Here is a 12,674-nt window from a genome sequence, read left to right as displayed (position 1 = left end):
AGCTTTAAAAACTTCCTTTTCTTATGCTTCTTCAAGAAATTTATTTCAGCAGTCTGTTTTAGCTCTTTTAATATCTGAAAAATATTCATTTCTGACAGCTTTGAACTCTTCATCAGATATTACATCATTCTTTCAATCTCTTCTAGCAGTAGCTAATTCTTTTCTTTTAGATGAGATATTCTCATTTCATCAAGGTTTTGAATACTCAGAAGATTTTCTTTTTAAAATATTATCTCTAACACTTATTAGAATAATAGATGTAATAAGCTTCACTCTATTCTCAAGCATTTCATTTGAGATATCTTGATCAGAATTTCAATATAGCTCATTCTGTCTTTCAGATTTTAACAGTTTTATACTTTCTTCAACTGCTTTTCAATCAGCTTTTTCAAAGTTATACTGATTAGAGAGAAGAGGATTTTCACTCATTTATTTTTCACTCAGTTCAATATCAAATTGAATAATCTCATGACCTGATCCTGATGTCTCATTTGAATTAATAAACCAGTTTACAAGTCTTCTTTTCATTAGATTTTGTGACATGAATGTTAGATCTATAATAGACTTCTGTTTCATGCCTTTTCTAAAGAATGTTTATTAATCAGACTTATTAACCAAATCTATTGAATACTCAAAGATTCATTCAATCAGATTATCAGCTCTCACTGCTCTCTTGCATTCTGAATTTCATCAGAGATGATGTGCATTGAAATCTCCTGCAATTATAGAGTTTCTTGATGAAGTTATGTTCAGAAATTCTCTATCAATTGTCCAGATATTGTTATTTTTCTTCAATGACTTTTCATTATAGATATTTATGAGCTGTATAGTATCAAACTCATTTTCTTTATCTATAATATCACCCACCAGAATATCAGGGTCAGACATGATATCAAATCTTAGATTAAATTGATATCTTGATCTCTTTCTTCCATAGATCACTACTCTTGACTTTATCTCAGACTTTTGAGGTAAAAAGCAGTAGTAGCTTGAATGAGAAATGATATATTTTTACTCAGCATCAAAATTCAGCTTCTGAAGCAGTATAAAATTAACTTTCTGTTCAAATGCAATCTGAAGACAAGAATAAATGCAATTTAAGTTTCTATTCACATTATTTTGAATAAATGTGATTTTTGAAGAGTTTTTAAACTTTTTTTGTTGTTTTTATTGTATATTTATACTAAAAGAGAGTAGAGAAGAATCTAATCACTATTATCAGATAGTAGATTATAACTGTTCTGAAAAGTAGAAATCTCAACTGCTTACATTATATCTAGTTTATCATCAGAGTTATTTCTCAATTCTCTAATCTTAACAGAAGTTTGAGGATTCAAATTCTATTTACATTTCACTGGAGAATTGAAGTTTGAAGACTTAGATAATTGAGAGTTTCTTCTTTTTGAGCTTGCAGTTATGAGTTTACTGACTTGACTCTTCTCTTCAGTTCTAGATTGACTTTGAGCTTCATCTTTTCTCCAGTTCTTTTGAGTTCTAGAAGTAAACATACATTCTTTTGAGCTAGATACATGTTTTTCTTTGCAATTAGAGCACTTAAGCAGAGTATATTAACAAATTTCATCTCTTTTTGAGCATGTTTCACATTTATACTCACTAGTTTTATGATCTCTGGCACAGAATGCACATTTTGAGTCTCTAAAACATGAGATTACAAAGTGTTCATATCTTTGACAGTTTGAACACTGTGTTTGAGCTTTGAGATTCATTCTCAAGTCTTTGTATTCATGAACTCTCATTTTCAAACCTGCTACTCTTACTTCAGAGATCTTTGACTGTTTAAGTGTTTTTATATATACTAGAACAGAGGCATTTCTCCTGCTTTGTCTGAACTCAATTGAATTTAGTTATACAGACTTCTTTCTCAGTTGAATGAAGTTGTATTCTTTCAATTCATTTTTGAGAAGTAGCATTCCTTCTTCACAGTCAAAAATTTCAACTGGAATATCATAAAGAATGAATTTGTTCCACTTTTCATCTCTTTCAGATAAAATTATTATGTTTAGCAAAGATTCTACTGCTGACTTTCAGAGATTCTCATTCTGAATAAGGAATTCAGCACTGAATTCAGGCATTGTAGTCAGAATGATGGAGTTTTCAAAGAATGATGACTCAATTGAAGCTATAACTGATTTTTGAACTTCAATATCAGTCATCAACTGAGAAAAGAACTGCTGATTAATTTCATTTCTGATTCTGAAAATAAGATTTAAGTTTAGCTTGTTTCTTTGCAGAATGTCCTGGTTTGAGACTTTGAGAATAAGTCTTCTATTTCTGGAGATTTGAAAGTTTTTCTCTTTTTACATTTTCTTTTTCACTTTTCTATGAATAGAGACATGAGCAGTATTCTTCTCAGTTTTCTCAGGATTTTGAGCTGGTTTTGAGACAGCAGGTTTAGAGACAGCAGATTCAGCTGCTTGAGCATATGTTTTCTTCTGATTCAAAGAAGAAGAAGAAGTAGGAAGAAAGAAAGAAGAAGAGTAAGATGAAGAGTCAGTGATTATACTAGGAATTTTCAAGGTTTTTTGAACTGTGTTTGAGATTCCAAGTTTGAACTTGATCATCTTCTGTAGTTGTCTAGCCTGAGCATGAAGAATTAACAGAACTTCTTCATTCATCTCACTCAGATACTGCTTTCCAAGAATCTTGCTTGCTTTTTCAAGTTTCTATATTTCAAGAACTTGTTGTTTTTCTATTTCTTCTTTCTTTCTTCTCTTCAGAATTTCAATCTCAGAAATAGCATTTGAGAAAGCATCTTTTTCCACATCAACTGAGTGTATTTTTGAACTCATTGTTTTCACTCAATGAAAAGTTGATCAGACTGTTTCAATTGAGATATTTCTAAGTCTGTTTTCAATTGAAAAGTTGGTCAGACTGTTTCAAAAGAAGAATAAAAGACTTTTGTGTATAAAACACCTGATTTTTTTCACACTAGTTCAGTAACTAGGTTAGATTTTTGAAGAGAATCTAATAAACTAAAATTGATTTTTAAGATAAATTAATAAAATCTTTACAATCTCTTTCTTGAGATACAGTGAGGAAAAGTATGATATCAATTGATAATAAATCAGATGATATGACAGTTTTTGAGAGAAAAACTGACAAAAAATAAATCAATTTTTTGCAGAGAAATTGATTAAAACTATTCAATTTTATTCTAAATCATTCAATTCTCCTCACACAACAAGTGTGCAACTCAAATCAGTTAATAAAGAGTGTAAAAAAGAATTAAGTATTAATGAAAGCTCTTCAGTCACTGAAAAAGTAATTCTTACTTAAAAGAATATGAAATTATGACAGAAAACAACTCTGTTTTTAATTCTTTGTAAGAATATTGTATAAAACCCAGAGAAAAACACCTTACTTTTTCAAGAGAAGTAAAAAACTATTTCTAAGATCTTTTTTTTGCATTAACTGCTGCAGAAGAATGAGATAGAAACTGCTAAGATATGCACTACTATATACTCTCTATCAAGACTTTCCCTCTTCAGAGTCTTGATATTATAGAGAATATAAGTCTGTTTCTATATAATAATATAAATATTGTCAGCAGGATGTAGAGAAACTGGTTATTTATATCTCAAAATAGAAGACTTTGTCAATGATTATATCAATATAGAGTTAATTCTCAAATTCAATAGAAACCTAGTGTTGCTGTTCTCAATCTCTTACAGAATCTATTGAATATTGAGATATTAAAACTAGATTTAATATATCTCACTGTGCAGGGATCAAAGGCTCAGTCAGACCTTGAAGTATACTGATTTTATAGTTGTTGATGTGCTGTTGACTCATTGTCCACTGATTATGTATTGAATGCTGTTGCCAAGGTATCTTTTTGTATCATTCTGCTGGGGATGGGCCAGATTGAGAGGGGTAGTACAGGGGTGAGACTTGGTGTTGAAGTCTAGATACACTGGTGGCGGACCGTGGAGGTTGCACTTCAGAAGAGTCCATTGATTAAGTGCTTGATATTATCGCCGAGGTATCTTTTTGTATTTTTCTGCTGGGGATGGGCCAGATTGGGAAGGACGGTACGAGGGTGAGACTTGGCGATGGTGTTTTGGAACATCAAAGATGGACAGGGTTTTCGCGGAGGTCACTCCTCAGATATCTCCACAACTACAGGTCGGGGATCTTCCAAAATCGAGAAGATTGGTGCATATGGCTAGGTCACTTCACCTTACAATTTGTATGGCACTCTGGCCCGGGGTTGTGGTGTGGTAGGGGAGAACAGGGGATAATCCCACACAGGAGCTTCGAACAACATCCGGTTCACATTTGGCTGGATAACTCCACCACCACACGGGGTATGCGGTCAGCGATGGGGTCAAAATGCTCGTATGATCGAGGGCTTTTCGATGGATCTATCGGCGGGTTCTTATTCGAAAAATTGAGCGAGTTCGTGGTGGAGCGGTTAAGTCTCTGAGCTTTGATTATTATGAATTAATTAAGTAAAGATATAATATTGAAATCTTGTAATAAAATAAATACTGAATAAGTCACTGAAGTCTTTCTACAGAGTCTATTCTATTGAATGTATAAATTACTGAGATTTATAGTATCAGATCAGAGCTGTTAATTTATAAGCACTCTCTGAACTAGAATCTGTCAAGTTCTCAAGATTATATATTATCTGTTAACTATCTATCACTCTGAGATCAATGATGCATTAGAATAGATAATTCAGACTATAAAGAATTATCTTTATAAGTTCTGTAATTACTTATAAGATGATTGATATGATCTTCTTCTACACACAGAGATTACTATTAACAGTTAAGATATTATTTTAACAGATATAAGCCTGTTCTTTCTTACATACAGATATCACATGAAAGTGTTGAATCTTCTAGAGATTACACAGTTTACACTGAATCTCTGCAGTCTGATTCAGATTATTAATAATATAGTAATAAAGCTTTAAGATATCTGTGATTAAGCAGAGATCTTCATGACAACTGTGAAACAAGATTAAGAGAATTAAATTAATATTCACTGAGATCTTACTGAATAATATAAGATAGAAGATCTGATATGATTGAATCTTAAAAATATATGAATCATATATTTATTCTGTATACTAGATTATCATTATATCAGATATAAAGTGATAGAAGTTCTAGATAGTTATAACTACTATCTTAACATATCATCAGAAATTCATAATGTATTTTATACAAGCTTGCTTCACTACACTGTTACTGATCTAGTAACTTCTAACTGACAACTGTCAGAGATCATAGAAGAAGATAATGAACTTGAGTGAGAGATTGAAGAAATTCTTGATAAGAGATTATACAGCTGTAGCTGATAATATCTTGTGAAATGAGTCAGCTACAATCAACTGATCTGAACTCTGAGTTTCACATTATCTGAAACAGCAGCTCTTGACTGATAAGAACTGCTTCTGAAAAGAGAGGACTAATGTGACAGGCTGCGCCTGATCAATCATATAGACTATTTCATTACACTTCACAGATTTCATATATGCTTCAATTCTCAGTTATTCTCAATCACTGATTCTCAGCTGCTACTCTGATCAATCATATAGACTATTCTGTTACACTTCACAGATTCAGTGTACACTCTGATTCTCAGCCATTCTTAATCACTGATTCTCAGTCACTATGAACGCGTGTATATTCTTCTGCCCCGAAGCTTCACTGTGTACGCCATCATATACATGTATAAATATTCATCTTGATCACTGATTCTCACACTTTCTCTTTCTTTTCTTCTCTAACATTTTTATCTCTGTTATATAAGATCTATCAATATAATACTGATCTATTCAGCGTAGGCCTCTTACAGATATTAACTCACTGTATTACTTATACTGTGAGATCTTTATTCTTTAATAGATATTATAAGTTTTAATATACTCTTTAATATCTGTTCAGAGCTTGTCTTAAATATATTTATATTTTAGAAGCTTCTCAGTCTTCTCTAATCTGAAATGCTCTGTATAAAGATTATTATAATGAATTCTTAATAACTTCTGACACACTGCTCTACTATAAGAGATGAAGACTGAATTATTCAGCAGTAGAAGTTCACATTCTTCTAGTTATCAGTAACTTGATTTCTTAGCAGTATCATCTCACTCATTGTCTGTCTCTTTTAAGTTTAAATCAGATTCTTTCTTTTTCAACTTCTAAATTTAAGCTGTAGTAGAGATGTTTCTCTTCTATAACTTATTAATAAATTTCAAAAGTAGTCAGATTGAAAGATTGTAGATTATTTCATTCTTTATTAATTCAATAATAGTAAGATATAATATGAGAAGTTTATAATCTTCAGTATTAATTCTCTGTGAAGATCTGAGTTTTCTTTTATCTTCTATACTGAGTCATGCAGCTGTCTTATCAGCACTGTTTTCAAGCTTTAGAGAACTTTAATTCTCTGCAGTTAGCTTCTTCTGCAGTGATAGCAGAGATTCTTTTATAAAATTCTTCTTCATATTAATAATATTATAATCAGATTATCTAGATAGTATGTCAGCAGAGTTAAGCTGATCTGAATAATATTGAATATAGAAATTATACTCTGAAAGCAGCTCTGCTCATCTGACTTAACATTTTATCAAGCTCTTTATTATTAAGAAGTAATGCAGATTTACATAATTAGTGAGAACTTATACTGAGTACTTACTACTCTGAAGATAATATTATCAGATCTTAAAGAATTTAATAATTACTAATATTTTCTGATTATGAGTATTATTTCTTCTCTGTGTGAGTGATAACTTCTGAAAGAAGAAGATCACTGATCTTTATTTACAGTGTCTTATAGACTCTGTGAAAAAGTCTTCTCTCACAGATAATTTATTATTTATTTTCTCAGAGATAATTATCTTCTAGTTCTTTTAATATTAAAAGATCTTCAGTGTCAACTGTGAAAAGATTTCACAGATCTTATTTCTGAATATATCAGTCTTATACTGACTGAGTAAGTCAGAGTTAAAGTGATTCAGTATTATAACATCTATAAAAGCTTATTTTAATTTCATAAACATCTGTACAGTGTCTTGAGTGAGAATAAACAATCTCATTTTTCTATCTTTCACACTTCTCTTTAACAGATCTGTAAGAGAGACAGTAATTTATAAATATATATAGATAAATCATCTGTAGAAATTCACAAATTCTAGAAATATCTGTATCTCACAGTACATTCATGATATTAATCAGTTCTCAATGACAGAGACTCAGCTTCTGTTCATTGAAATACTGTTTATCTTAATAATATAATCTAAGAAATCAATCTTCTACATGTAGAATGAGCATTTTTCAGTTTTTATATAGAGTTAATACTGTCTTAAGTGACTTAATACTTCTTAAACATGAATATCATATTCTTTCTCTGATTTTAAGAAGATTAGAATGTCATTCAAATATACTATATAGAAGATATTAACAAGACTCTGCAGTATCTCATTTATATAGATCTGAAAGATGACTGAAGTGTTATAAAGATTAAAAGATAAAACAAGATATTTAAAATTACTGTACTTAATATAAAAAGCTGTTTTTTAAATATTATCTTTATTAACTCTGATTCTATGATAGATATTCTATATATTAATCTTTGAGAATATCTTTACTTCAGATAATCAATCAATCATCTTATTAATTAACAGTAATGAATAGTAATTCTTAATTATTATCTTATTAAGATCTCTGTTGTGGCGGGCTGCGCCCGATCAATCATATAGACTATTCCGTTACACTTCCACAGATTCTACGTACGCTCCGATCCTCGGCCATTCTCGATCGCCACTCCGATTCTCGGCCATTCTCGATCACCGATCCTCGGCTGCTACGAACGCGCATATATTCTTCCGCCCCGAAGCTCCACCGCGTACGCCACTTTTCTTCTCCAGCGTTTTTATCTTTGTTATATAAGACCTATTAATATTATACCGATCTATTCGGCGTAGGCCCCTTACATCTGTAGTCTATATATAGATATAGTCTATTATTCTTCTTAAGTATAAAGAGTATAGACATCTCTGCTGAACTCTTTAATAAATATATTCAGTTCTTTAATTACACTTCTTCAAGATATTTGCACAGAATATTTAATTTCTTTATAGATAAGTTATAAAGAGATCTGTACAGTATTATTATACTATCTTTAAGATAAATCTTATATTATATCTTGATATCAGAAAACTTTACTACTTCTCTTTCTAAAAAGACATTCTTATAATCTATAAAGAGATATTATATATATCTATCTTTAATAATGAATACTGCTACTAATCTTATAGTGAGAGTGATAACTTCTTTATCTATTCTTAAGTTTCAATTATCTGCTATATAGTATATTAACTCTATCTTTTTCTCAAGATTCTTCTGATGAAACTCTTCAGATTTCTCTATTACTATCTCTTTATCAGTGAGATAGTACTATCATATCTGAGTAACTCAGTCAATGAGAGAATTGTTTTCTCTTAATTATAAAAGATTTAAAATAATATTCTTATCTATAATATTATCTGTATAAAGAAGCAGATTACTCTTCTTAAAGATTTCTTCTAAGTCTGTGACTACACACTTCACTTGAATTATATTAAAATAGTGATATTTTATTTCATTAGTAAATTTCATATAATTTAACAGATCTATCTTCTTCTAACTCTTTATCAAAGAAAAGAAATAGAATATGAAGTTAGTATCTACTCTGAAGTTAAGTAAGTATCTTACTGATATCTTCTTATTCAGAGTATATATTATAATTATAATATAAACTTAGAGATATAAGAATTATTAATTCTTTATTTCTTTCTCTTTTTTATCTTCTATGAATATATTTATCAGAAGAGAAGTTAACTTTGAGAAGATATCTTCTTAGTTTCTTCTCTTCTTCAGTTTCTTATAATTACTAACATAGTATTTATCAGCTCTGCAGTTAAAACAGAGATCTTTATTAAATCTTTTTTAATATTTCTTCACAGTAAGTGAAGAATCAGAATACTTGAAATTCTTCTTTACTTTCTCTACACTAAAGCTGTTACAGCACTGTTTAGATCTTATTATTAATTACTTAGAAGAGATCTTATTAATCTTTTTCTCAGAGAATTGATTATTCAAATAGATTTAGAAAGTCAGATTGATAAGCTTAGTACAATTAATTAATAAACTCTGATATTATAATATTATTATTTATATCTTATAAGTTAGCTTTGTAAGATAAAGCTGTATTTTTAATTAATTCAAATTATCAGTTAATTCCTCTCAATATTCTTCAAATCTGTATTAAAATTAAAAGAATTCTTATTATTTTATTAATATAATAAGTTGAACTGCTGTATTACTATAAAGCTGCAGTTACAGTGATCTTTAATTTAATTTAATAGAAAGTTCTTAAATTCTTCTCAAGTTATAACAGTATTAATACACTCAAACTCTCTCTTCTTAATAACTCAAGTAGTCACAGAGATGTCTTCAAGAAGATTGACAGTGTATATTACTTATATCTTATAAGTATTATACTGACTCAGATTAAGACAGAATTTTCATTTAAGAATACAGATAAAGCTGTGAAATTCAGATAAGATATTTCTCTTATATTTCAGAGAATCTCTGATCTTAATCTCTCTATCTTTATAATAGATATAGATGTGTAGAGACTGTGATAGTAATAGAGCAGTTGAAGAGCTTATATTAAAATATACAGTAAGTTTAGAAATCTCAGATTTCTATCAGAATAGAGATGTATATACTCTAGAAGATAATATAGTATTTCTCTCAGAGAATGAGATTAGATCAGTCTTAGTATAAGTATATAAGATTATATTAATCTATTAAAGCTTAACTAATTCAAATATATAATCAGATTAAGTAATTCAAATTGTAATATAATAGAATTAAAACAGTGACTAGTCAGCAGTATTATATAGAGATAGTTATTTAAAAAGCTATATAAGTGAGCTTAACTATCTTACTTAAATAGTGAGCTTATAGACTACAGAGTTATTACAAGAATATTACAGATATAATACTTAGTATACTAAGAAGATTATATAAGATATATAATAACTCTTATATATATTTCAGTAAAAGAAAAATGAATTACTGATTTCTTTAATAAGAAGTTAGTATCTAGCTATTCTATATAGATAATGAGTAGATACTCTTCTCTTATTTCATAAGTAAGAATAGTTGAAGTGATATCTCAGCAGTGTCTTATTATTAAGAAAGAGTAATCTGCTGACCTCATATAGAAGCAGAGTTCTCATATTCATCAATCAGATCTTTCTATGATATATTTGAATGATGTCATAGAGTGGTTGGAAACCGGTTCAGATGGGATGGAATCATCCGCATGGAAGTGATGAGCCGTGTGGAACTGCAACAGGGCCTTGGCGCGGCCGGGAGCGTGACATATTCTAAGAACTTGAGATATGAATATAAAAATCAGATACATTGTGAGAATATTATTATTCTAAGATTCTAAGATAATACAGAAATAATGAATCTATAAAATTGAGTTGAAATTCTCTTTCATACTCAGAGTACTGAGTAAATTATTTCTGTGTTACTAATAATCAGAAATTGTTTCTTCTCAGACACTTTATAAGATATTATCACTCATATGACCTGATTTTACTATTTGAATTAGCTTATTGCTTATTTGAGGTTAGCTCATGACATAATCATCAATCCAGTGTTAAAACAGCAATGAATATCTGGAGAAGCGTCTGAGCTTGCTGAGATAACTTAAAACATCAGCAAAGGAAAGAAAAGCAGGATACTCGAGAGCATTTCGCTTGCTCAACTTTTAATGAGAGGATAATAATCCACAAAGTCTCTGCGAAATGACGAAGGTTGTACGTCTTGGTACACCCAATTTTGATGTAAGGCAAATCCTCCGCCATAATCTTGAAGCTGCTGACAGAAGATGCTCTACCAGCTTGCGAGCAGACAGTCTGGGACCGAGTTTCCCCTCGATGGTTACGATATAACCAAAGTCCCCGATGAAACTCTGATCGAACTCTTCAATACTGCGCCATTGCTCCACGACTATCAGGGAACACGTATTGTGCGCCTCTCCCGCACGTTGGTTCTCAAAGGAGGGGAGCTTGTACGACCATGTGAAGCAGAAATTATGAAGCTAGTTGAGGCAAAAACATCAATCTCGGTCCCTAAAGTTCATCGAGTTCTCAATATCAAGACACAAGACACATTTTTCGGATGCCACTGCTACTTTATCATGGATTTTATTGAAGGCGATATTATCCAGGACTGTTGGGAGGACTTAAGTCAGGCTCAGCGCGAAGATGTTGTTTCCCAGGTGGCTTCTATTTTTCTTGCTTTGCAGTCAGCTCAGGTACCCCAACAACCAGGCCCGGTAGACTGTCAATTTTGCAAGGCCAAAGGGTGCTGGTTTAGTGATATAGGAGGTGGTCCATTCAGGGATGTTACAGCAATGGAGGCTTGGTTTAACCGCAAACTTGAAATTTGCCAAAGTTTCAAGCAAGCTCCAGATACTGTTCCACTGTTCAGTTTTGATAAGTTGGTTCTTACACATCAAGATATTGCACTCCGGAATTTGATACTGGACCCCAAGGGCAAGGTTTGGCTGATTGACTGGGGTGATGCTGGGATTTATCCTGAAGGATTTGAATATGCAGCATTAGCTACAAGACGGTGGACTGCAGTATTGTTTACAGATATGTTGTTTGAACGGATCCCTAAACATCCAAAGATGGAGTGGCAATTGTCCCAAATTATGTATGCATTGACAACTGGGCAATGGATTGACTGAGGATGGGCTGTGGAATGGAAGTTTAATGCCACGATGAAGAATATTGAGTGAGGCATGACAATAATAGGATTGGACTTGGGCAGCACGTGCATCTTAGATATCTTTTGCATCAATTAAAGCAGTGCCTGCATATTGTGATATCATTGCGCAGTGACCCAGGGCTCGTCTTCCATAGCATCTACTCATCGCGAGCCGAGCTAACTGAATCGCCTGGCCACTTGGGGGAATCATCATGATCCTGGCCATAGTTAACTTAACTTAGTGAAATTAATAGATTTCTTCGTCAAGGAGCTACCTTTCCAAATTTGTTCCACAACATCTACTTTCGTCAAGGCTGTTGCATGAAACGCGCTTCAATCTTGTATAGGATCAACATCCAAAGCTTATCCTAACCACAAATCATCTTACACGAATTTGTGCGGCTACAAATTTATTTCATTGATCTTGCACTCGCCAAAGCCCCCTCGCCTTGCTTCCAGTATCACGGGCCTGTTACCGATTTTACCTTCTGCCATCAAAAGCTTCTCCAAGCCCACACACCACGACTAGCGGATATACGTCACTCCAGCAGTCACTGCAATACAACTTCTTCTCACCTCTGCAGAGCCTAAATGCGCTGGGTTCTCGATTGCTAAAGCAAGTCAAGTAATCTACATATGCTCAATTAAGTAGAGTCTATATTTCACCATATCCACCCGCATGCCAGAGCAAAATTATTTCCAGAATAAAAGGGTGTTCTCAAAATATATTCGGAAGTAAGATAATCCGTTCCGTTCGCTTTGTTTACCATGTTTGCTCAATGTAGTTTTTCCGACTTGTAATTAAGCATCTACAGCATTGCAGGGAGATTACTAGACTGGCCGGCGGGACCATGAATTTCA

At 31.9% G+C, this 12,674-nt stretch overlaps 2 protein-coding genes across 2 annotated transcripts; both read left to right on the top strand.

The window, feature by feature from the left end:
* Positions 1–4,030: 4,030 nt before the first annotated feature.
* Positions 4,031–4,447, top strand: BDBG_05284 (uncharacterized protein; the record flags this gene model as incomplete). Its single annotated transcript, XM_002624469.2, has 1 exon — positions 4,031–4,447. One exon carries the CDS (start codon positions 4,031–4,033, stop codon positions 4,445–4,447), a length of 417 nt encoding a protein of 138 aa, XP_002624515.1.
* A 6,111-nt stretch (positions 4,448–10,558) lies between these two features.
* Positions 10,559–12,128, top strand: BDBG_05283 (uncharacterized protein). The gene is made up of 2 exons (XM_002624468.2): positions 10,559–10,882; positions 10,939–12,128. The coding sequence occupies exons 1-2, from the start codon at positions 10,844–10,846 to the stop codon at positions 11,791–11,793; spliced, it is 894 nt and encodes a 297-aa protein (XP_002624514.2). The 5' UTR covers positions 10,559–10,843; the 3' UTR covers positions 11,794–12,128.
* Positions 12,129–12,674: the final 546 nt, after the last annotated feature.

This window comes from Blastomyces gilchristii (genome assembly GCF_000003855.2).
Source record: "Blastomyces gilchristii SLH14081 genomic scaffold supercont1.10, whole genome shotgun sequence".
In the NCBI taxonomy this organism is placed as follows: domain Eukaryota; kingdom Fungi; phylum Ascomycota; class Eurotiomycetes; order Onygenales; family Ajellomycetaceae; genus Blastomyces; species Blastomyces gilchristii.
This window is presented reverse-complemented; position numbering and strand designations above follow the sequence as displayed.